General features: G+C 39.4%; 3 protein-coding genes across 4 annotated transcripts; 2 read left to right on the top strand and 1 right to left on the bottom strand.

The window, feature by feature from the left end:
- The first annotated feature begins 285 nt into the window (after positions 1 to 285).
- Positions 286 to 8171, top strand: srsf10a (serine and arginine rich splicing factor 10a). Of its 2 annotated transcripts, none has more exons than XM_075466036.1 (6): positions 286 to 464; positions 2448 to 2552; positions 3387 to 3490; positions 3620 to 3788; positions 7342 to 7392; positions 7477 to 8171. In XM_075466036.1, exons 1-6 carry the CDS (start codon positions 400 to 402, stop codon positions 7736 to 7738), a joined length of 756 nt encoding a protein of 251 aa, XP_075322151.1. In that variant the 5' UTR covers positions 286 to 399; the 3' UTR covers positions 7739 to 8171. The 2 variants fall into 2 exon arrangements, with proteins under 2 accessions (XP_075322151.1, XP_075322150.1); XM_075466035.1 differs by having other exon boundaries at positions 7474 to 8171.
- Positions 8172 to 8232: 61 nt separating this feature from the next.
- On the bottom strand, positions 8233 to 12122 carry pnrc2 (proline-rich nuclear receptor coactivator 2). The gene is made up of 3 exons (XM_075466038.1): positions 11916 to 12122; positions 11190 to 11408; positions 8233 to 10975 (listed from the first exon to the last, which is right to left on the bottom strand). The coding sequence occupies exon 3, from the start codon at positions 10953 to 10955 to the stop codon at positions 10491 to 10493; it is 465 nt and encodes a 154-aa protein (XP_075322153.1). The 5' UTR covers positions 10956 to 10975; positions 11190 to 11408; positions 11916 to 12122; the 3' UTR covers positions 8233 to 10490.
- Positions 12123 to 20828: 8706 nt separating this feature from the next.
- Positions 20829 to 23898, top strand: cnr2 (cannabinoid receptor 2). The gene is given in 4 exon segments (XM_075466747.1): positions 20829 to 20877; positions 22702 to 22766; positions 22880 to 23771; positions 23773 to 23898. Coding segments are annotated over 3 exon segments (978 nt in total). The 5' UTR covers positions 20829 to 20877; positions 22702 to 22717; the 3' UTR covers positions 23810 to 23898.
- The last annotated feature ends 1967 nt before the right edge of the window (positions 23899 to 25865 follow it).

Below are 25865 nucleotides of genomic sequence, written 5' to 3'. Positions count from 1 at the left end.
TCTTTGGTTCTATTGAATATATTAACGTGAATAAGATCTAATTGTAGTTTAAGTTAAATTTCCTGACCTTAAGTTGTTAATACAGACTAAAAATAAAAAATCATTGTGACCCAAATCATGTAACTTTAAGGTAAATACATGGTGTACGATTAGATTAAGGTTAAAGTGAAGAAAATCTACAGGAAATGAATGTAAATCAACATAATGTCCTCGGATGTATTGAAGACACTGTGTATACGTCACTAACAAAGCGCACCTTGGGGGCTATAATTTGCGCATGCGCATTATCGCGAGAACGCGGACAACGTAGCAGGAGTCAGTTGTAGCCCAACGTTAAAAAAAAAAAAAAGCCGTTTAAACGTAGCCACTTCTGCTTAATTACAGCAACGGGGGTTGAAAATGGCGAGATACCTTAGACCTCCCAACACATCTCTTTTCGTTAGAAACATCTCCGACGAATCCAGGTAGGTTGCTATTTTCTACCGTGTCGGCATGTGTGCAGGTATGCTAACAAGTTAGCAAACATAGCAGACATCACCAAAATAGCCAACTGACGTCCACTTTACGTGTGACTCATGTGAGAGTAGACTTCCAGTTCATTTTAAACCAAATGTTTCTTAAAATAACTGCAAAGTTGTTGTTTTTTTTTAACTGAACACTCCTTCCCTGCTTAACGATTGCTACTATCGAGCTAACAAGAAGCTGAGAAACCGATGTTAACGTAACTTATTATGGACGTATTAAACACTAATCTAATGGTCCTGCCTCACCGCTGTGTCCACATGTTACGTCTGTGTTTTATTTTTTAACTTATCCGATGCCATCTTGATAACGAGACTGCCATGTTCCAAGTCTAATATCCGCATAAGCTTAGAAATATTTATCAGTGGCTGTTGGGCAGTGACGTTAGGAGTAAGTTACAATTCATAATTTTACCTTCCAGGTGCTGAAATAATAAGTATTAAATCAAAACTTTTGAGGTTGCTGTACATTTAAATGAGTAGAAATGCGGTTACCAGAAAGCGAAACTGAACATCACGGTTTGTAATGAAGTTTTCTGATTATGCTTATAAGTCTGCTTAGGTTTCTCACAGAGGCTCTTCTCTTCATGAAGCTCAACTCAAAGCACTTTTTTACCTTGACTAAGGTTGACTAAGGTTTTAGATATTTCTCTGCTTCAACACACCTAATTCAGATGAAATTGATCTCTTCAAAAGACTAAGTTCTGCACAAGCCTGCTAATGATGCATTGATCTGGATCAGGTGTGTTGAAGCAGGGAAACATCTAAAACCTGCAGGACAGCGGCCCTCGAGGACCAGATGTGGACATCTCTCCACTAAACCTATTAACCACTGCACCTTTTGCATTTAACGATTAATTAAAAATGAAAAATATTCTGACACGACTTGAACTATTTAGAATAAAGTAGCCTACATCTTTTGTCGTTGAAAGGACTCCGCTGTGCACAGACCTGAGGCCAGATGCATAAATGATGCACAAAAATGATAGAAATTAATTTCCTAACACTCAATCAGATATTTATTCATATTAATTCAGGTTTGTGCACTTGCACACATTTTCAAGATGATTAAAATTGATAAAAGAGAATTAGATGTGCAAATGGCTTTATGAATCTGATGAAAATAATGCCAACACAACGTTATAGTGGTGAAACTACACACAGATTTATACATATGGCCCCCAGGCTATTAAATGCCCACTTCAACTAGCGTTAAACTATTCTTTTCTATTGTTGTGAGTCAGAATTAATCCGTTGTTAACTATTGTTTTATACTGGAACACAGATCAATAGTGACGCCCATGAAGTCCAATAATGGATATTCGTTTTATCCTCATGTGCAGCTGTGGCTCTGAGCCATGCATATGTGATTTGGCTCTTGTGACAAACTTTAGAGGTTGCTTTATCACGTTCATGCTTCCAGCACTCTCATAAGGTGGGTGTGAATCGAATTGTCTTTGAAGCTTTAACTACGTCCCAGAACCCTCACTTGAACTACATTTCGCTAAACAGATTGTCCTTAACAATGACAGTTGTAGTGCGTTGAAATTGCCCTGCTATTGCAGTTCGTCTTATTGTCAGTGTGTTTAAAAAAATGCCAACAAACAGGAAGTAGCACTCTGATAAGTCTTGCAGTGATAACTTTACCCAGATGTGGTCATTTACAGGTACCCAACAAACCTGGAATCTTCTTCATGTAAATGGTTGCTGCATAAAATTTCTGTTTCTTTGGGCTTAAATGATTTAGTGGCTGGGTTTTTATTTTTGCAAACTTCCTTTAAAGTGAGAAAGTAACAAGATGTGTCTGCTTATGTTGTGTCATATGCTGTGCTGGAAAGTGCTCTTGTGTACAACCTGCACACTGAGCTTCAGCCAAATTCAGATGTTAGCCAGCAGAATAAATGTGCTTATTTCATGACACTTCAGGCCAGAGGATTTGCGACGTGAGTTTGGTCGTTATGGGCCTATTGTAGATGTCTACATCCCACTTGACTTCTATACACGGCGGCCAAGAGGATTTTCATACATTCAATATCCTTTATTCCTTTAATTTTGATTTGGAAATGTTTTTGGAAGTGGTGATTTCGCAAAGTTGATTGTCAAGCATCAAGTCTAACCTTTCACATCACACAGGAATGTTTATTTATTTCATGAGATATTTATTTGACATCCCAAGCATCATATCCATTCCTAACCAATATTTCTCCTGTTGTTGCCTTAGAATGATAAAGATACAGTTCTGGAGACCCCACACCAAAGAAAGTTGAAAGGTGACATTAGATTAGACTCAACCAAAGACACCCAGGCGACAAGCAGTAGTGGAATTTGGAAAATAAAGAAAGTGAAAGCATGAAGATGCAAAGAGGACAGAAAAGTGAACACCAGACTTCCCATTTTTCAACCAAAGATGGAAAAGCAAAGTGTTTATTGGGCAAAGACAAGCAGGAAACCACAAGTTCTTCTGCCAAGACAATAAAGATCAAGCTCAAGTCAAGCATGTTAAAGGTAATAAGCCAAACTTTTGTATCCTACAGAATCTGATCGCCATCAGTATTTGTGTTGTCTACACAATCTGAAATCGCAGAAGCCCCAAGTGATCCAGCTTTCTTTTATAGTTGCTGTTTTACCAAAAATAATTAATTATACCTAAATAAAATACATTAAATTATTATTATATATTTTTTGTTACGTAGCCTGGATAACTGATTTCTCACCGTTTGATCCAGTAGTTGTGTATGTTTTATTTTAAGTTTTTTGGAGCTATTGACTTGTATTGCAGCCTTTTTTGTTGTTTGTTGTGCGTGTGTGCCGCCAACTGTCCCAACTGTCCAAATTTGAAAGTAAAGGCCCTTAACAGTTCAGCATGTTTGAAGATGTCCGGGATGCGGAAGATGCTCTTCACAACCTGGATCGTAAATGGGTTTGTGGGCGCCAGATTGAGATCCAGTTTGCCCAAGGAGACCGCAAGAGTATGGAAAATCAAACATTCCTCTTTTATACACGACTGCCGTATCATAGCTACACAAACCCTTGTGCAGCATTGTTGTTGGATCTGATGGATTCTTACTTGATATTATGCTGTAAATTTGTCTATTCAGCACCAAACCAGATGAAGGGCAAGGAGCGAACTTCACCTCGCAGTTCCTCCCGCTATGATGACGATCGGGATAGCCGCCGAAGACGCTCACGGAGCCGCAGCTACGATCGGCGGCGATCCAGAAGCCCTTCTTATGAGCGACGCCCCCGGAGATCAGAAAGCCCTAGAGAGTGAGTATTTGTACGCTTTTTTTACTTTTTAATATAAATTTTAATGTAATGTACTTTATTTATACAGCCCTTTACAGACAGTCATTATGATGTACCAAAGTGCTTTACAGCAGGTAATAAATAAAGAGAAGAATAAGTAAAAACAATAAAATACAACAAAATCGAATAAGATAAAAGTGTCATCATACTACTGGGTATTAAAAGCAATCCTAAATAAGTATGTTTTTAGCCCAGATTTGAAGAGGCCCAGGTCAGAAATAAGACGCAGCTCAACGGGGAGCTTATTCCAGAGCCTGGGGGCAGCGACAGAAAAGGCTCGGTCACCCCAGTGTTTGTATTCTGACCTGGGCACTTCCAGCAAAAATTGATTTGTTGACCTCAGAGCTCTACCAGGATTGCGGACTGTTAAAAGCTCAGATAAATATGATGGGGCGAGGCCGTTAAGAGCTTTAAAAACAAACATTAAAAGTTTAAAATCAATTCTATAAAGGACAGGAAGCCAATGGAGGGAGTTAAGAACAGGAGTGATGTGCACACGTCTGTTAGTGTTGGTTAAAAAGGACTTTAAGGATTTAAGTTTAAGGACTTCAGTCATCACTATAGTATCCTACAATGTTTGTAAATTAGTCTGGGTATAAGTATTCAGGAGTGACTAGGATGAAGTACCCAGCAGTGTCTTAATTCAACATTTTTCCCCTTAATGGATCAAACGGGAAGCAGATCATTCCCTTACCCCCTATTTCTCAGCCTAGAGAAAAAAGAAAATGCTCTATTAAATAAAACTGCTAGCGATCTTTTATAATAAACTTGTGACTTTTCTCAAGGCTATGAAGCAGCCAGACAGTCTGAAAAGATGGTTCATTAATGGTGTGGGTGCACTAACGTGGAAAAATTTTGACAACACAAGTTCAAATATCCACTGTTCCATGTACATAGAGGCATGCTTTGATAAGCAGACCTGCCTGAGGCTACATTTAAAATGAATCATCTTGGAGAGTATTAGTCCTCTTGTGTATTCTGGAAACCTCCCACCTGTGCGCCGCAGAAATTTGTCGGTTTCGGTGTGGATGCAGCTGTGCATCGGTGGAGAAGAAAATGATGGAATATGATCAGCAATTGGTCATTTTTGGGTTTTTTTCAGTCACTGCAGAACTAAGTTTCCCGTTGTTATGTTACGTTGAGCTTACCTGATTCCCGCCCTCTGGTATTCGCATACCATCTGGGACGAGCCCACAACCGACATGATTTCAAATGGGGCTATTTTTTCTAAAACTCGTGCATGTGATTGGATGAAGAATCTGTCCGTCATCTTGACTGACACGCCACTTCAGCCACTCCCAATGACTCAACCCGTGACGTAGCTCACAGCTTACCTGACTCCCGCCCTCTGGAGCATGAATGGGCGGCCATAACGCCGCCATTCATCCAAAGTCCCACCCAGCGATTAATGATTGGCTCTGATTATTTTGTAATCGGACGAAACACATATGACTCCCAGGCTCCTCAGATGGTTGTGTGAGGAAAGGGAACGCCCCCGCGTGTAGTTGGTGAACGCAGCCAGATGACGTGAGTCAGGTTAACGTTGAGCTGCTGTAAAACACAGAAGAAGCAGCCGCATCAGAAACATGTAGCTCCAGTGCTAATATTACTGTGATGTTTTCTGTGATACAGCAGAAAAGGAATGAGCTCAGCAGAGAGTGATATCTGATCTCACTTTGGATTTTAACTTACCATAAAGCATGAACTAGATAAAACGCACATGATGTGTAAAATTTGTGGTCGTACAACTAATATGAACTACATGAGCTGTTCGCCCTGACCAAATGTTTGTAGCTTCAATGAACTGTCAAGAAGTAACAAGGCCTGTACAACTTTGTGTTCTGTATCCAATAGAGGGCAGAGAATCATCAAATTCAGAGATAAGGATCTCTGGATATGTAGGACCCTATAAAAGCCATTTTATTTTTTCCCAAATTCCTTTTTTTCCGTTTTAATTTTTGGGATTCCTGTTTGGTTTTTTTTTCCTTTTTTTTTTTTTTTTACCTTTTTACTCTTATTTTATTTCCAAAAATAAGTGTGTTTTAATGTATTTGACTAAAATGTACACAAATTAAATAGAAATTAACCTAAATTTATTGATGGGGGGGGGGAAGAAATGTCCTCAATACATCAAAAGTGCATCAAAACCAAGCAGTAAGTAATGAAACTTTAGTTGACTTGAAATAAAACGACAACCAAACATTTTAAACTTCTTCAAATTTAACTTAAACAAGTTACTTTCAGGGAAAGTTCCGTCTTTAGTCCCTAAATACTTTAAAGTATTGGTGAAATGAAGGAGTTTCATGCCTTATTTAGAGGCTGCATTGGCCTCCCCCTTGTCTCCCGTTATACTATACGCTGCTCCAATTATCTAAATAGCGTCCGAACAACTCCAGAGTGACATCAAAATGTTATCAAAGAGTAAATTAACGTATAAGCATAGGTTCAGGTTTAAAAAAATAAATAAAAAAAATCAACTTTCCCTTAGGCTGCAGGACTAGTTAGTCCTTGTGAGTTAGTACCTTGTCAATTGAGTGCTGGCAAAATTTGCAGAACAACCGTTCACCTGTCACAGAAGTCATTTGGGTATTGCTCGGCTCTGTATTGAAGGGTTAGTGCAGAGTTTCTGAGTTTTTTTTCGACGACAAAGACAGAGCCGTGGGCAGCTGCTTGGCTGTGCTTACATTGATTTGAAGGGGGAGGGGCTCAGTCTGTGGAGGGGCTTGTTGTGCCACCCAGATTTGCTTTCCTCTTCCACACAAAAACAGCATTTCAGTCAAATTATGTCAAATTCTGCGTTAAAAATAGATTCCTTTTAATTAGTATAAGCAAATTATTCCCTACAGAAACTGCTCTCCTGCACCCCACAGCCAGATTAAAACAGAGAATTCATTGAGTAAAGCTCATGTAAATTCGGACTGATCTGCTTGTATTTATGAATGAAAATGCAGCTGTATGCAGTCGTATAGTAATTTGAAAATGTAAAACCTGGGAGATTTAATTGACTACTTTATCAATCCCAAGAGGAATTTATATATTTATTTATATATATTTGGAGTGTTAATTAAAAATCTGGTATTTAAAAAAAGAAAAAGTGCACAGACATAAGAGCCTAAAAAGGCAGATGGGGATAGAATATGTATTTGAAAGGAGTCTTATCCGATGGTACAGTCCTTTATAAAAGGAAATTTAGATTCATCAAAACATTAGCGGATCAATCATGAGTCCAACATATGGACACCTTAACTCTAAAGAAATCAATACAGGTCACAGAAATTGGCAAAATCGACAAAACTGTCTGGGTCACAGCTGAGGCTTTTAGAAAACACTCCCAGTAATGCACAGATTAAGCTGTACTCACCACCATCTGTCCATGAATTACACGTTTCCATATCAGGAGGCACAATAAAAGAGGAATCTGTGATATATCTGCTCATATATAACTCATAGTTACTTATATGTGGAAACCGTGGAGTGATTGTGATTGAAACTGTTCTTTTGTCCTGTTTTTCAGCTCTCGGGCCTACAGTCGACATAGACAGAGCAGAAGCTATGAAAACGACAAGTAGGTTGATTTGCATCTTGCTGTACCTCAGTAAAAATATTTCACTGTTCCCGTGCAGAGCACTGATGACATTAATCATAGCAGGTACAAAGGCCCTCCCCGTGACCACCACAGGGCACACCCGGAACCAGGCTCGCACAGCCGCTCCCCTTCACCACCCAGATCGAGACCCAAAGACAAGAAGAGTCAGTCGAAGTCCCACAGTCCACCCGAAGACTTCGACCCTGCTGCCAGCGTCCACAAACCGCCTGCGGGGAGATCTCCTTCGCGCTCCTACTCTCGTTCCATGTCTCGGTCACGTTCTCGCTCCAGATCCTGGGCTGGACGCAAGTCTGGCGGCCACTAACTGTTGCAAGAAAGCCTTTTGTTCAGCCTTCTAACTAGTATTGCACCCCTTGTATAGCTTATAAGAATTTGTTGTAAAAGGGAAGACGTCAGCAGTATCCAGAACATTTATAAAGATTTTAGGGAAAATAATGTTGCTTAGTTTAGAATTTAATTTGCCAATCTTGTCTCTTCTTTTGTATGCTTAATTGGAAACATTCACGTTAATAGTTCCAAACTGTAGTTTAAGTTGAACGCCCCGCCTTACGATGTTGTTTATACGGGCTCTTTATTTCCAAACTGTATTGCTGTAGTAGATGTGAAATTACTGTGGCGAAGTATAACATCTAATGTTGTGACATGGTTATGATCTGCATTAGTTTTCATGTACATGGTTAAATAACTTAGCCCTTGAATACACTTTATCAATAAAAGTATTTTTTTTTTAAACTACACCGGGTCGTGGTCGTAACATCTGTACAGGGTAAATTCCACCAAAAGATACACAGACATATGTAGGGGGGGAGGGGAAGGGTTTTATTTATTATTTGGTTTGTTTTGTTTTTCCTTTATCAATTTCAGAGCACATATGTTTACAAATTTTTTAACACAAATTGATATCAATCTTCACCTGGGCACATTTCTTCATAAGTGACATTTTTTTAAGGGGGACAAATTAACAGCCAATTCTTCCAATGTCTTAAATTTAGATTGAGGAGACTCGCTCATCATGCAAGGTTCACTGTAGCCAAAAATATCAAAAACAAATCACATGGCAGTAATTTATAAAAAATAAAGTATTAAGCCAAATTCAACTGTCAGCTGGCGGAAGTAAAGCTGAGAGCTGACGGATCCAAACGATCCGTTTTGGTGATTTATAACCTAATAAGTGTTTCAACTGAGGCACAAAAGCTGGTCAACTGAGGATAAAAGTGGCACGCTTACAATATGTAAGCACATCTGTAACTCAGAACCCTACATGTGCAAGTCTCCATCATGCCAATCTTTTTTTTTTAAGTTTTATTTTAATTTGCACTTAGCATCTTACACCCTACACTGTGTAATACAAAATAATAAAAACATGTGCAAGTTCTCTGGAAAGATAACAGTGCAGGGGTACTGGCAAATGCTATAGGCAGGTTTTTGTTTGTTTTTTTAACAAAAATATTCTTCAATATTGAAGTTAAGACATGACCTTAGCATGTCTTATACATTCAGTGTTATTACTAAAAATACTTTTGTCAGACAGGCATCAAACAGCCTGCAAATGTACATATGCTACAAGTACTTTGTACATTTCATTATTTACATGGCTCTTGAACACACGTATTATCTTTGTTTTGTTGTCTTTATGCTGGCCATGAACAGCTTAAATTCTGCAAAGGGAAAAAACAGACAGAACCTCAATACAAGACTGAATAACAAAAATAAGAGAATCCATAAGATAGTCCATTTCATCTCCATCACTTAAACAGCATCTTGGCCTGTTACTTGATGGAGGCAAAACATGTTTGATTGCAGTGCAAGAGGGTAAACGATAGGCAGCAGTTAGGGGCAGCAAGTGTGCCGATTATCGGATGGTCAGCCTTTTCGAGACAGACTTTGTAAACAAACACCAGCCTCCTGCCTCGCGTAGAGCCCATTGGGCCACTTCTCTCCAGAGACCCCACTCAGATCTGCCTCAGTTTGGGCACAGATGCATGCAGCAAACAGGACCTCGTCATCCAAACTGGGTCCTCTTCCGCGGGTTTAAGCTGCAGCACCGTCCCAAATAGAGAGTCTGAGGGCAATAACAGTGCTGATCGAAACAGAATAACAGGCTAGGTGACATATTTGTTCACCACCGAGGCTGGCAAGATTTAAGCAGGAGTGGCAACTAAGCCGACCACACAGGATGTCGAAAGAAATGCAGCAAAACATTACTTTGGTTACACACAGCGCTTCAAACATCTTTCAACTACGACAAAAAAGGACGTTACAAAATAATGCTATGATAGAGTGTTGTGGACCTTTGGGACACTCAACTCCTGTAGTGCATGTGCGCACAGCGCAATTAAAAAAAGTTTACAGGAGTTGGTGGTCCAAGGCCCATGTGCCATGGTCTCTTGTTTGAGGTTATTCTTTTGACCTGTACTTATCCACAAGTTTCTTATCTTCAATAAGAAAAAAATAGCTTTTTTCCCTGCAGAACTACAGTCGAGTGCTTTTCTCCACCCAAATAAGGAATGTGACGCATCATTTTTTTTTATATACATCATGGGATCTAAATAAGAAGGAAAATAAATGCTACAAATTTTAACTTGCTTTAGCACCTGATACTTTGGAGATCACTCCAAAGGCTTGTTAAAATGTATGAAAATGAAAAGGTGTGTCTGTCAGAAATTGACTATAAAAGTTATGGGATTTTACCTGACTTATACTACCAATCCTGTTTTGGGTGGGGGGGTTACACTCAATCTGCTTTAAACAGCCAACAATAAAAAGAACAAAACAAAATAAAGAATCCAGTTTGTCATCAGTCACAAAAACAGGCTCCAATAGAGGAATCACCCATCAGCAAGGCTACAAAGCTGTAATATCTAAAAAATAATCATATCAAAATGGTTTTAACTGTTGAGTATTGCTGTAAATGCCCAACTTTGACTTTGACCTTAGAGGTCAGTCTAAAAACAGCAGTGTATTACAGCTCTGAGGCGTTCCTGGCAGGTGAGTGCCTCGACAGTCCCAGTCCACGCATTGGCTCTTTTTTTTTTAACGAAGTGTGGGTATCTCCTTCAAGCCTGTACCTTCAAGAGGCTCTTTAGCTGGAAGGCCATCATCTCCCTGTGCTCACAGGAGCCCATTGGGAAAGACACCCAGTGGCTGGGGGGTTTGGGCAACACGCTGGGTGAGGGCGGCTCGCTGAACTTAGGCCCTGCATAGCTCGGGCTGCCCTGGGTTGCCAGGAGCGTGTTAAGGTGAGACACTGCACCCTCCCAGGTCTGATCATAGTTGGTGGCAAAACGGACTAGGGCATTTTTGTCTGCAGACGCGGCCTGCCGCGCCTCTGGAGACCTGTGGTATGCAGCTCCTTTGTCGCTACGACGGTGGCCGAGATGAAGAAGACCACTCGCCCCTCCTGCAGATGCTGCAGCTCCATTCTGGTCACGGGTTCTCTGCTTGGCTTTACCAAGTTGGTGGTTCTTCTTGGGGCGCTCAGGGTGGGAAACTGGAATGTTGTACCTCTCTCCACCTCCCATCTTTCTGTACTATGTGTCACCTAAAAAGATTAGAATACCGCATTAGTCCAAAATGCATTGCTATCGATTTGGGTGACAAAATTGTTGGTAGGTTAAAAAAGCTGATCGCGCCAGCCCTTGCACAGTATTCCCAAAAAACAAGTACGTGGCTACGTGCAGCAACACCAGACAGTCTGGGACTCGACGCCACGCCCCTCCCCCCACAAAGCCGAGAGCAAAACAGCACCAGCTCACCTCTTTGTTGTCAGAAAGTTGTCGAAGCAGAGATCCCCCTTCAATCTTTCACCTCCAATCGGTCCCCAGGTCCTCGAAGTAGCTCTTTGTCTACTTCTCGCTGCACTTGTGTGTCCAGCAAGGTCTGAAGTTATCATGTGCCAAAGAGCGTTGTTTTCCCTCGAAGCCGAGTTTAACATCAACTCACAACGGCGCACGACGCTCCTAGAAGTCGACTGTCTTTAAAAAAAAATAATAATAAAAATGTCCATTAGAAATGTTAACAGATATCCATGCACACAAAAATTCAGTCCAAATACTCTCCCGTCGAATAAGAAAACATTGATTTTTGTTTTCCAAACAATGTGCCATAATACGTCATCATACAAATCAATAACAGACATTGAAATAATTGAATCTGAAATTCATTAATCTAAATATTGTAAGCGTCTGCGACCATCAAAACAAAATGTTACATAAGAAAACTGCGACGACGTCCCAATTTCGCTTGTGTGCGGAGGAGTGGCTCAACTGCAGGCCATTGGACAAGGCTTTACTCGGTGATTTTTAATGTAAAAATAATAAAGTTTACAATGAATCCCTGATTAAGTGGGTTTCATCAATACTAACCATCAATTTCCGAAATTACTAACGCTTTTACGAATTAAGTCACCTTAATTTGGCACCGAACCAAAACAAAGAAACGTAACTCAATATGGCGACGGCGAACGAAACAGCTTCTCTTACCAACTTCTTCAGGCTTGGTTGTCGAAGCCTTTCGTCAGAAATATTTGTTAGCCTGAGATATCCCTGACCGGACTATGTGGGAAGCACAGCAAAGCGCTATATTTCCTACAAATCCGTCACTCTCCAGGCTAATGTAATGTGATGTGAACAGTGGTCGTAGAAACACCACTTCTCCCTCCCGACTCTGAATTGCAACAAAATGGAATCCACAGCAGGGCTATGTAGTACGTCCTCACACATATCCAACCAATCAGGAGCCGAGTGCGAGCCGAACGGCCAATCAGCGAAAAGAAAAGCAGGCGCATTCATGCCTGTTGCCAGACCGATGACGTCAATCGCCGATCCTCCCCCCTTTCCTTTGTTGGAGTTGGTTCGGGTATTTCCTGAGAGAAGTGAAAAGCAAAACAACCGCTTTCGACCCGTAATATCTCATACTCCAAGCTACAATTTGTAGGGAATTACCTAATTGGTACATAACAGACTGTACATAGTTTTCATTTGACAACAAAAGTGTTACGTAATATGATAAAACATGATAAACATCCATTGTTTAGATTTGTTGAAGTGCGTCATACATGTTTTGCTAAAGCAAACAGATTTTCAGAGTTCCTTCGTACATAGGTGAAACTTGTGGTGCCCTGCAGCTGCTGCAACAGGCTGCAACAACACTTATTCCGGTGAGCTGCCCATCCCCCATATCATTTGTCTTGGTCATAAAAACAACTTGCCACTATTTCACTGAAACTCATTCTCATCACATTTTAACCACCTCGACGTGCAAGATTACTGGAATTGTGATCTGGCCATTTAAAAAAAAAAAAGAAGCTCTGAATGAGCAACTTGATGAGTTTTCAGGCTGTATTTTACTACTTCCTTTGTGCCTTAATCCAGTAAACTACGACACAAAGGCATGTTTCTCTGTTAACTATGGAAAGTTGAGGTTATTCAAATATATCTGTGCAACATATGAACAAGTCTTTTAGGATTGTTTATGGATGAGCAACAGGTAGTGTGGAGGTTGTGTTAAAAAGAATAATTCACAAGGCAGATTCACACCTTTTAATCTTAAAAACTAAAATGAAATTAACTAAACTCTGGAGTAGCCTGATGGTTGACATCTTGACCTGAGTTGTTGCCTTAATACTGGCCCCAAAATATGTCAAGAGCGAAGTCAAACTGATTTTTTAACTTTAGATATATTTGAGATATTTCTCACATTTGTTTTTACTTGAAATTGTTTGCTTTTGGCAAGTAAAAAAGTTAAATTCAGTTAAATGCTAAACCGACTCTGATGCCCATATTTTGACTGGATTTTTTTCTACTTTGAGAATTATCTCTGCTTTACACACCACTTATTCAAAGTTTATTTTCAAAAATGTCTAACTTTTGTCCTTGTCTGTTGAAGAATATTGACCCATGACTTTATAGCCTACTGTAAAGACTTCCCGGTGGTTTGATGGGAGTGTACAGGTCCAAGTCAACAACCAGCATGTCAGATTAACCAGTAAGTCCACAGACAACACAACTATCCTTGTTTAAACAATCTGAAAGTTAAAGGAGTTATGCAACACAGTGTGGCAGGCCCATGTTTGGAAACTCTTTATAGCAAACAGCCTTTGAAGGGGGTGTGCCCACCAAGAGTAAACTATGTATGGAAAGTAGGTCAGGGAGAGGCGTCTTTAGGTCACACATAGCATATCTCGCTCTTTGCAAAGGTCGGTGGTGTAAACATGTCATTGAGTAGGGGTACAGTAGAGCTGGAAAAGTACAATAGAAAACACAAAAGCTGCTTGTTTAGTTCATCTTCTCACAGTGAGCTTTTGACTATACATAAAGTGACTCCTGTGCTTTTGTAGTGTAAATGATCTGAGGTACGTGATCAATAGGAGGTTTCGCAAGAATTTGAATAATCTCCAAATGTGTGAAATATAAACAATCAGGAGTGTGAAAGAACAGAAGCAGAAACCGTTTTGCATGACCTTCTGTCCAAACACATTCAAATGAATGCTTTTTTTGTTTTGTTTTTTATTTCCTCTACCTGTCTAGCAGTGATGGAAAGTCCCTTCATTTACTCAGGTGCTGTTTTAAAGAGTAGTTTCTGGGTACTCCTATTTTACTTGAATGTTTCAACTTTTCTTTGGTATTTTTCATTTGCTAAATAGTTTTTTTTATACCGCAAAGTATATTTAATGGGAAAGAAATACTTATTTAGCAGTTTAAGTTGCTAGTTATTACTAACAATGAAATTTTACACAATAGATAATACAACAAGTTTTAAAATAATTTGTTTTCAACAGTCAGTTTGACTTTTTTTTACATATGTGCAAGTTGTTAAGTACACCAGAGAATTTTTTCTCCAAAGTCCAAAAACTAAAACTAGATTTAAGTATGAAAATGTTTTATGATTTTCTCCATATTAATCATCTCAAGACTTCTCATCTTCATCTGGTGTTCTATTATATTAAATGACACAGTTAACTGCAATTAAAGTAGTAAAAAAAAGCTCAACCTCTAGCAGCTAAACCTTATAGTTTAATACAACAGCCTTCTTAATGTAATTATTTCATATATAACCATAAATCACACAGAGGGACCAGACAGATAATTTTACTTAAAACCTTTAACTATATATTGCTGTTATTACCTATTCTCCATGCAGGAGTATTTCTACACTGTTTTTATGGTACTTTTAAGGATCTAAATACATAACACAAGGGCAATTAGGTAAACATATAAAATGAATGATAGTAAACTGTTATTTAGACTATCATACAGTAGGGCCACACAGTGTACTTACAATAACACATAGTATTATACATGTCTGAGCTACTCTTAAGGTGGATATATTATGGTCTGTCCTTGCAGAATCAAATGTTCACAGGTCTAATAGACCCCGCCACCGATCACAGATTCACCATGGCAAGTAGAGCGACTTACTTTTCCCCATCCGAGGCAGAAATCATCATGGAGGCATACAAGGAGGTAAAAGACATTATTAAAAAGAAAGGCAACACAGTGATAAAGCAAATAGAAAAAGCGTGGCAAAGTATTGCTGACCGCCTGAATGGGTAGTGCACAATTACACACTCACCGCTCCGCTGAGACATCACAATTACAATCCAAATAGTTCATTCACATATCCATAAACGCAGTTGTACTCTGATTATGAACCAGTTGAATTTTGAATTGAAATGGACCACAGATATGAGTGAAATTGTGTAAATGTAACTCCATCGATGAGCTAATAATATTAATAACTTTAATTTATATAGCGCCTTTCAAAGGACCCCAGGTCGCTTGCTCACTGACTTCATTGAATTTCCTTTTGGGATAAACAAAGTTTCTCTTCTGTTATGTTTGCTCTACGTGTGTGTGGTGTGTGTGTGTGTGTGTGATGTAGATTAAACATGACCGGGCCAAAACGGACATGGCAGCAAGTCAAAATCAAATACAAGAACATTCTGCAGAATGGTAAGGGCCCTGACTAATACTTAACAATGTATAAGCGTATTGTACCCAGAAGCTGCCTGCTCACACATTGTCTGTACTGTTTTAGCAGTGAAAAAGAAAACCCACAGACAAGGCACGGCTGGTGGGTCACCAAAAGCAGTGGTGGTCAGTGGTCGGCTGGTGAGGGACCAATATGTGTTAAATTATTTTAGTAAATATGCATGCTTTAAATTTAAGTTAAATATGTTCTGCGGTGGCAGAGGAATTATTATTATTACCGGTATTTAATTTATGATGTTTGTGCGTATACAAGCTTGCAGGGAGGCTACTGCATCCATTAATTTGCCTGTTCTTTTTATGTGTATGGATTTTTCCTGCATTTATTTCAGTGTGCAGACATGCAGGGTGTATTATATACAGACCTTTGAATGTGTATTTATCTTTGTGTTGTATAATATGCTTTGATTCTGTGCTTTCTATCTTGTAGAGTCTTTGTGTGACTTCAGCTTTGAGAGGAGCTGATGGTTTACCTGTTTTGATTTATCCTGATTTAATAAAGGAACATAATGTTACACTTTGATGTGTATCTATATTTATATGGGATGTGTATTTTATACGACTGAGTATTAGGGCCACACTGAGGAAGAAAAAAAAAGTCATACATTTATGAGACTGGTTCTTTCTGCGGAAAAGATGCATTTTCTTGCATATTCTTTTTAAAGTCCTGATACATGACAATGTGGTGCTGATGTGCCAAAAGATTAAGTATCTCCTTGTTTGTGAAAACTATACTAAAGTACAATTCCACGAAATGCTCCACGGCCTTCATTTTAACAACTCTCCTTCTCTGACTTTATTCTCAAAGTCTGTGAATTTTTTTTTTCTCTGTGGCCCTAATATTCCGTCATTTTAAATATAGCCTTATAGTCTATGGGAAACTGTAAATTATCTAATGATTGCAACATCATGATGATCACAAACGTTTAAATAATGACAGTGGGTCTAGTTATATGTGATAACAATGTGTAGTTGCAGGGCAATGGAATAACTATTGGTTTCTGTTTGTGGTGACTGCTGACTGAGATAAGGGATGAGATTAAATAGATCCTGGAATTTAGCCTGATCTGGAGCCGTCTAGCTTCACAGAATAAATCTCCATGGTAACTTATACCATAATAACATATCCTACTGCCCCTTATCCTGCTTTTGTGCAACCAGATCACGGATAACCAAGATATCCTGGCTTAATCCCTTATCCTAGTTTTGTGCAACGGGCCCCGGGTCTTGAAATTGGGTAAAAACAACCTTAGATTAACAACAACACATGACATATTATCTTTTTTAATTGCTGATTTAAAGGATAAGACCGGTTTTTTGACATTGGGCCCTTGATTTCACATTATAACATGATGTTCTACTCACCCCTGCTTGTTGTTGGTCATTTGGAGCTGTTCCGAAGATATTCGCGAGGCGTCTGGCTGCTCTCTTGAGATATTCGGCCATGAAACGGTTTCCTATGGGCAAGTTTATACAGGCACAAACTATGCTGTTTATAATTTATTAATTACTGTACACTAGCACTGATAACGTGGAGGTGCGTCGCTTACTTAAAAAAATCCGGGTTACTAATTTTGAATTTTAGCCGAATGAATTAATAGGCAGCAGGTCTGTGGGCTGTCTGTGGCAGTAGCACGACGAGGACGTCAGTAACACCTACTTTACGACAAAAATTCAAAATTACAGTAACCCGGATTTTTTTAAGTAAGCGACGCACCTCCACGTTATCAGTGCTAGTGTACAGTAATTAATAAATTATAAACAGCATAGTTTGTGCCTGTATAAACTTGCCCATAGGAAACCGTTTCATCGCCGAATATCTCAAGAGAGCAGCCAGACGCCTCGCGAATATCTTCGGAACAGCTCCAAATGACCAACAACAAGCAGGGGTGAGTAGAACATCATGTTATAATGTGAAATCAAGGGCCCAATGTCAAAAAAACGGTCTTATCCTTTAACATAAATAAAGCCAAACTGCAGAAGCAGTGCATGGGAAATTAAGTAACATATTAGCAATAATAATAACTTGAAGTTATTGTTTTATGTAAGATGTTAGTCTCTCACATCGTTTTGGCTGATCATTGGCCCACTTTACTTCTGTTCTTTGATATTTGCAGGTATTCTTTTATGCTTACGGTCCTGCCACAGCATTTCAATCAGGTTGAGGTCTGGACTTTGACTGGATTATTGAAAGATTTGCTGCTGGTCTTGGCATCATTGTTGAACCAGCCTATTGGGCAACACATTGGGTGAGGGTGGTTCATTAACTTCGGCCCTGCATAGGTCAGCCTGCTCCGGGTTGCCAGCAGCGTGTTAAGGTGAGACAACCTCCCATTTCTGATCATAGTTGGTAGCCAGTGTTGTGTCCAAGCTTTAGCTGTCAGACAGATGGTCTCACATAGATGGTCTATTGACTTAGAATACTTTGGTATACAGAGGAGTTCATAGTCGACTCAATGACTGCAAAGTGTCCAAGTCCTGTAGCTGCAAAACAAGCCAGGACTCATCACCCATCCACCACTATGCTTGACAGCTGATATGTGGTGTTTATGCTGATTGGGTGTGTTTGGTTTTCACCAAAGGTGGTGCTGTGTATTAAAACCAAACTTCTCTACTTTGGTTTAATCTGTCTGAACTACTTTAGTCCACAGAAGGCCTTGCTGCCATGTTCTTTTTAGAGAGAATACTTGTGCTGTCACAAACTTTAACATTTAAGATGCTGAATGATGCCTGTAGAGTCTGAGATGTAAGTCTCAGGGGTTTTAAAATGTCTCTGGACACTGCGCAGTCTGACCTTGTTGTGAACTTGCTGGGACGTCCACTCCTGGCAGTCCTTCCATCTGTAGAATGATGGACTCTTAATTGTTTGGAAATGGCTTTATAATCCTTCCCAGATTGATGGGCAGAAATAATTGTTTCTTCGAGATCATTGTTGATGTCTTTCCTCTTTGGCGCTGTGTTAACACGTACCTGAATGCTCCAGAGCAGCAAACTCCCAAAACATCTGTCAATATAGAGGTGCTCATTCTTGCCGATGATCAATTAATCAAGTGCATTTGATTAGTAGCACCTGGCTGCTACTTACCCTCCTAATTCCTATGAATTCAGCAACGACTAGGTTGAATTTATCTTATTTTAAGAACCTATAAGGACCAGATGATGTTTTTATTGTCTCCTGATATTGTAAAACCTTAAAATTGAGAGATTTAATTTACAGCTGACTCTGTTTTATTCTCAGTAGAGAATTTATCTTCTTACATATGTAAGTTTAATTTGTCTCAGTTAATTTACACATTTACAAATTATTACTTTGATTTTTGTTCGATGTGTCCTTTTTCTCCTGTGTTTTCCCCATCACTGATCTGGTACTGCTTTTGAAGGGCTGGTAATCTGAAAATGTTGGGAGGAAATTTCATTAATGTATTCAAGCTGAATCAATCTGGAATAGTGAAGCCAGCTATCATGCTTGTATCCAGGGTGATTTCTAAAAGGGGGTTATGTAACAGGATAATGTTATCTCACAAATAATTGAACATTTCTGGCTTAAGTCTGCCCTGTTGTTTGTTGTGTTATGCTGCACCTGGAGAAACAGTGACAGAGGAAATCTTATTGTAGCTGGACTATCTGCTCCTAATCACATTTCCGGCCTTCTGGCCTGTTTAATCGATTAGGTCATTGGAGGAGAAGACAGTCAATGTACCAGATTTCTTTCTTGTTTGCACGGCAATGTTTGGCTTTTAAAGTAATAATATTCAACTTGAATATTGTTTTAAAAAAGCATATATTTTGTTACCTATTTTTTTTTCTCTTGTACTTTGACATATTTGTTAGTTCTTGTGATGGATACTGTGTTATTGTCCATGCTTTTTTTTTAATTGAAAGGCTAAAATAGGTTGCTAATTCATCTCAGAATGCCTTAGGTATGGAATTTTTTCAAAAACCTGATTAGGTTTTTGATTTTTAATGTAGTTTATTTCTACTCGTGGGACCTAATCCAAATTAAACGTCCTAAATTTTTGCTGAGACAACTTGCAAGGAAGATGCTTGCTGAGTTAAGAGAACAAACTTTTAACCCAACATCCCATGATGTTCACTTCATGTTACAGGGTCTAAATCAGGGTTGCACAGTGTTGCCCCCTGTTGTATAGCCAGCAGTATTACACTCTATCCCACCCACTGTCGTCATATTTGAATCGAGGCTAGATTATACATGTCAAAATTCTCTGTCAATGAGACGTGATTATACTTGAGAATTTCAGGGAAAGGATTTACACCAGGACAAAAGGATGAAAGTCAAAGAATCGTTGTGATTTTCATTCTGTCACCACTTCAAACTTATCAGACACAATTATAGCCAAAGTTTTCTCTCTATTCATCGCATCTACTAAAGCGGATTTGTGTGGTTGTAGGTACTTTCTTTTAAATGGGTCAAAATATGTGGCGATTTAATGTTTGTTTTCATTTTAATTTATTCCAGGTAGGTTCCATTGAGATACAAGGTCTCTTCTTCAAGGGAATCTTGGTCAAGATGGTAGAAACAGTGTTTTTTCAAAAAGATATTCACACCATACCAACTAAAGCCACACATTTCAGTTAAATGCCATGCAAAACATAAGTAATTTTATTTTTTGAATGAGGAAGATGATAACTGACATAATGCGGAGGTGGGGAAATCAACAAATCTAGTGTGAATGAGGAATGGGAAGACAATTTGACAAAATGTACAGGGAAGTGTGGAAATACAAAGTGAGGAAGTCACAAAATACAAAGACCAACGTCAAACTAAAACACAAATTATATAAATCAAGGACCAAAGCACAGTAAATTTAATTAAAAAAAGCCAAAAAGCATGACACCATTCAAAAGATCCACACAGGATGCAAAATGTGTGCATGTTAGCTTGAGTTAGTTACAAATATTAAGGATCCAGTTTATTTAGGTGAGGAGAAGTCTAACACAAAGAGAAGAGAACATTGCACACGTCTCTTCCTGGCTTTTTAATGACTATTTCTTCACACATTTAAGTCCAACCACACACAGTTTGCTTGAAACAGGCCATTCAGAAAGGACACGACACTAAGATGTGCGTGATGACGGCACTTTACATATTTTTCTGGAAACGGGTGATTTGGTGATTTGTGATTCAGTTCAGGGTGGACATTGGAGGACTCAACATAACTAGGCTCTCTTGCAATGATTTTTGTTTCATCACTGACCCCAGCTTTGGTCATAATACTTTAAAAAGAGGATATTTTGTTATATTTCTTCTCCCTCTACCCTCCTCCCTCCCTCTCGTGTCATCACAGCCACCCCCCTCATCTTCTCCCTTCACTCGCACATTTTGCCTCTAGTCAGACCTGTAGTTCTGTGCGATCATGTTCCAGCCGCTCTCCTTCTGAAAGCAAATGTAAATCAGATAACCTCAGCCTCCGTCAAGAAAGGAACCTAAAGTAAGGTAAGCTCTTAGAAGGTTATATTCTGCAGGTTTAGCCTCCAGGGACATCAAGTAAACAGGTTACACTTTTGCTTTGAACCGTTTTAGTCATATAGTATTTGTATTATTTGTTAGAATGAAATATATATGGTCTATAATGTCTCTTGTATATATTTTTGTACTACTTATTGGCAAAACTGCTATTTTTTAAATGTTTGATAATTCATCTTTTTAACACCGCTGTTACAAAAAGAGAAACTTCAAGTAGTGCTTTAGTTTTTCCATCTCATGTCATTTGGGTTTGTCATATTTTTAAACAACCTAGCAAGGTGCAACATTGTGGTAATTACCACATTATATTTCCGTACGCTTGTCAATAATGGCGTGACTACAGGTGGAAATGAGGTTTTTAGGTCGAAATGACTATGGTTGCCACCATCTTTGTAAACATGACTAGTTCTTAAGCACTCTGTCAGTCAAGATTTCACCATGAGGGGAAAAGTCCAGAGGTGGTGTAATATCCACAGTGCATGCACACTGATGGCCACCAGAGTTGAGAAATTATTGTCAATAATGTTTGCAGAAAAGTCATCTTCTTTGTCTCATCTCCTCTGCTTATACCTACTTTCTATTCTTTTCATGATTTCATGTTTCTGTGTGATAACAGAAACAATGGAACAGAATAAAAAGAAAACAATAGCAGAAAAATAGGGCAACCTGATGAAAATATTCCCTCTAATCATTGAAGACATTCCTTATCCTGGATAGATTTGAATGCTTTATATATATATTTTTTTATAGATTAGACCTTATTTTTGGCTCATTATAGCAGAATCAGTATGTGTTTTGGCTTGCTCTTGGCTGTGGGAAAATACATTAAGGCAATGCTGTGCCAACTATTAAAAGGTGGCCACTCTAGTTTATCACAGAATCGCTTGCCATAATCTTATCCTCTCACATCACCGTACCTCACATAGTTTAATCTATTGATTGCATACAGGCAATGCACTCACTCTTCATCCCATGTGACCTTAATTGCAGATTAACTATTGAAATATAATTCCTTCTATGTCCAAAAGGGGGCAGTCTTCATCCTGTTAAATATGGTAATGGACCAATAATAAGGTTTCCTGTTAAACTCATTTCTGCACTTAAAAACACAATAAAATCACTGCCAAAGCACAAATGGGAGACAACTCAAATGATCTTTGTTGGCTATATTCTCTAAGGTTTGAGGCATTCTTGCACAGGGGGAGGGGGAATATTTACGTTGCACGTAAAGGATGCAAACTGTCACTCCAGTTTCTTAAACTGTGTGTGTATCTAAACATGCATGCCATTTATTCATAAAAGTCACAACTGGAAGCGATATAATTTAAATATCTTCAAGCATGAAAAATTCCATCTTTGTTTCTCGAGCATTGAGTGGTTTATGGCTCGCTTTTAACCACAATCCAGGCAGCTATCTCTACAATATCATCCTCAGCTGATACTGTTATGATCATCGTCTGTTTGCCTTGACCTCTAAATGACTTTTTGTCTTCACTCTAAGACGTCAATGTTCCTTTTAAGCTGCAGGATCAATATTGGCTGAGGGAGAAGTAATTTTATTCTCTTTTCGTTTATTTTTCCACAGGAAGTTGCGAGTCTCATTCATTCAATGTGAAAACCTCCAGATGAATTGGATTTAAATCAAAGTGTTTAACTTTTCTGTCCTAATAAACAGATTAATGTCTGTAGATACAGCTGTTCCTTTCCTACTGATATGTTCACTATTTGGAAAGATATGCACAGACTGACATGTTTAAATGATTCACTTTGTTCCCTCATGGCAATCTAATATAGCCCAGAGACGACTGAAATGGAGGAATGGGAGCATTCCACTTCTTTACAGCCTGCAGAAATCAAAGGTATGCAGCCTTGAATACATTTCAAATCTGAAATTCTAATTCACAGGCAATATAGTTTAATCTCACTGAAACTATTAGATGTGTATTGGTAAATGTTTATGCTTTTGTCACAGCTAACGGGTCTTGTGAGAATCTGGAATGCTACATGGTCCTGGTCAAGGCGGAGAAGACAGCCATCGGCTCCATCTGTTTCCTGGCAGGTCCCATCACACTGATGGAAAACGCCCTTGTGCTGGTGTTGATCGTCACCACAGTCTCTTTGCGACAGCGGCCCTCCTATCTGTTCATCGGTAGCCTCGCTCTGGCTGATGTATTTGCCAGCTGCTTCTTCACCACCAGCTTCCTGGACTTCCATCTCTTTCGCCGCAGCGATGGTCCCACTGCCTACCTCTTCAAGTTAGGCGGAGTCACCATGGCCTTCACTAACTCAGTGGGGAGCTTACTGCTTACTGCTCTGGACCGCTACCTTTGCATCCACCAGGCCTCAAGCTACAAGGTGTTGCTGACCCGTCGCAGAGCCTTGCTGAGCCTCTTTATTCTCTGGAGCATCACCATATTCATCTCCTTTTTGCCTCTGATGGGCTGGAGGTGTCCCACAGGCCTCACTCCGCCCTGCTCTCGCTTATTTCCCTACATCAGCCAGGGTTATCTAGCCTGTTGGACCAGCTTCATCCTGGTGCTTCTAGCACTCATTTTGGGGGCTTATGCTCTCATCCTGTGGAAGGCCCACCGCCATGAATCCTCCATGACCAGCCTACAGGGAGCAGCAGCGACAGGGCAGGCCCGCATGAGGATGGATATCCGGCTGGCTCGCACTTTTGGTCTGATTCTGCTCATACTGGTGGGCTGCTGGCTTCCTGCACTCTCCTTTATGCTTGCTGATGTCTCTGTGATCCTGACCCATACACAACAGAGGGCTTTTGCATTTTGCAGCACCCTCTGCCTGCTCAACTCTGCAGTCAATCCCCTGCTTTATGCCCTGCGGTGCAGAGAGCTAAGAGTCGCTCTGCTGCAGTCACTACAAAGGCTGTGTGAGATTATGAGGTGTAGGAAATCTGCAAAGAACCTAAACCCTGGACTACACTCTGTAGAAGACAACTGTACGACATTCTCTGACGATGAGAAGCCCAGGGCAAGAACCACCAGATTTAACTCCATTTCTGAAGCGGTGAACAGTCAGTTGGATGTTGGAAAATAAAGAAGGTGGTCCACTGTATAAAGAAGTAGCAATATGTAGATTAAAAAAATGTCTTTATAGCAGCTTGTTGATGGTGAAGAAGAATAGCAAAAGTATCGCTGCGATCATAACCATCAATGTAGATAAATGATTAAATCTTTAGTAACAAACCGAAAGTTTTGGCTGTTCCTCATGAAAGTCGCTGAAACATAGAGTAGAAAATATAAATTTTATTATTTTATTTATTTCATTATGCTTTGCTTGTATTTAAAAGAGCTAGTGCTTGTAAGGACAAACATTAATCCTGGGACTGTAACTGTAACTGTGAAGTGATCATTATATATAATTACACTTTCAGGAGTCAATTATACTGTTAAATGTTCAACTCCATCCACTTCAGTTTATTCAAATAATGCCAATTCACCGCAAATGTCATCTAAGGGCACTTTGTAGAGAAATAACACAAGTTAAATACAAGTCAAATTAAATACAATCCAGTTCATGATAATTGTATTCATTATAATGCTAATTAATAAAAGTGGCTTGGCTAAGGAAACCAACAAATCTAATCAAATCATCAGTTCAAGTTAATCCTTTTTCTGAGCATGCATGGGGCAGCAGGTAATAGAGTAGAAGATAGCTTCCTTTTTCACTTCCAGTAGAATCAGTCTCAGGGGGGCAGCCATTTGCCTCAACTGGTCAGGACAGAGACACGAACAAAGGCAAAAATTCTAGCCAAGGGATACCAGCTATGGAAAAGAAAAAAGGAAAAACGGTTCATGACAGCCTCAATTCTAAATACAGTCATGGAGAGTAAAGAGAGCAGAGTGAATAAATGCATAAATAAAATGTATTAATAATCTTGCACAATTCAACAACTAGGAGATTCAAAGTGCTTTACGGAGAACATAAAAGCATTGAAACAAAATTAAACAGTTAAGAAAATCAAGTGAAACAGAGGAGTGCAGCGCAGCAAAAGTCCTTCAGATCAGTTCAATTACGTTGAGCTTTGATTCAAAAGAAGCAAAAGTGGACACAGACCCAAGTTATCTGGGAGTTTGTTCCACATGTACGGTGCATAAAACTGAAAGCTGAAAGCAGCTTTTCCATGTTTAATTCTAACTCAGGGGACAGAAAGAAAACGTATTCCTGACGACCTGTGATGCCCTGAAGGTTCATACCACATCAGAAGATCTGAGATGCACTGTGACCCCGAACCATTTAAAGTTTATGAACTAATGGAAGTATCTTTAAAATCAACTCTTTGATGGACAGTAAGCCAGTGTAAAGACACCTTGGGACCGGAGTGATAGGATTCACTTCTCAGGTCTCAGTGAGGACTCCAGCCGCAGCGTTCTGAATCAGCAGCAGCTGTCTGATCCATCTTTTAGGCAGCGCTGCAGATACAGCGCTGCAGTAATCAAGTCTACTGAAGATAAATGTACGGACCAGCTTTTATTTTAGTTGTGGAGGCCAAGGTAATGCCATCCAGAGTAAATAGCTACTAAAGGCTATCATTATGGCTAATGATGTGTGCCATTTTCTGTGTTACCAACCATCATTTACATGATATGAAATAATATGACATTTGAATGAAATACTGTACACAAGGACTGTACATAAACATTTCCACTGGAAAAACTGTAAATCTCTCGCTCATTTGATCTCTCTGCCTCTCATGTCAACGCTTTAACACTCTCACATCTGTGAATTTTTGTGTCCAGTCACCTGCTGACTTTAGGGTTTTTCACACGGTAGAAAGGTGGATTTGTTGTTAGTCTGCCTCTTTACATTTCTGTGTATTGAGGGTCCTCTGCTTACCCTGTCTGCATGTGAATGCCAGGCCCTCACAAAAGTCTTTTGCACATGACGGTTTCACACAATGCTCACCACATGAATCCAAGCAGTGTGCAGAGGTGAAT

This window comes from Odontesthes bonariensis, chromosome 5, assembly GCF_027942865.1.
Source record: "Odontesthes bonariensis isolate fOdoBon6 chromosome 5, fOdoBon6.hap1, whole genome shotgun sequence".
NCBI classification, from domain to species: Eukaryota; Metazoa; Chordata; class Actinopteri; order Atheriniformes; family Atherinopsidae; genus Odontesthes; species Odontesthes bonariensis.
This window is presented reverse-complemented; position numbering and strand designations above follow the sequence as displayed.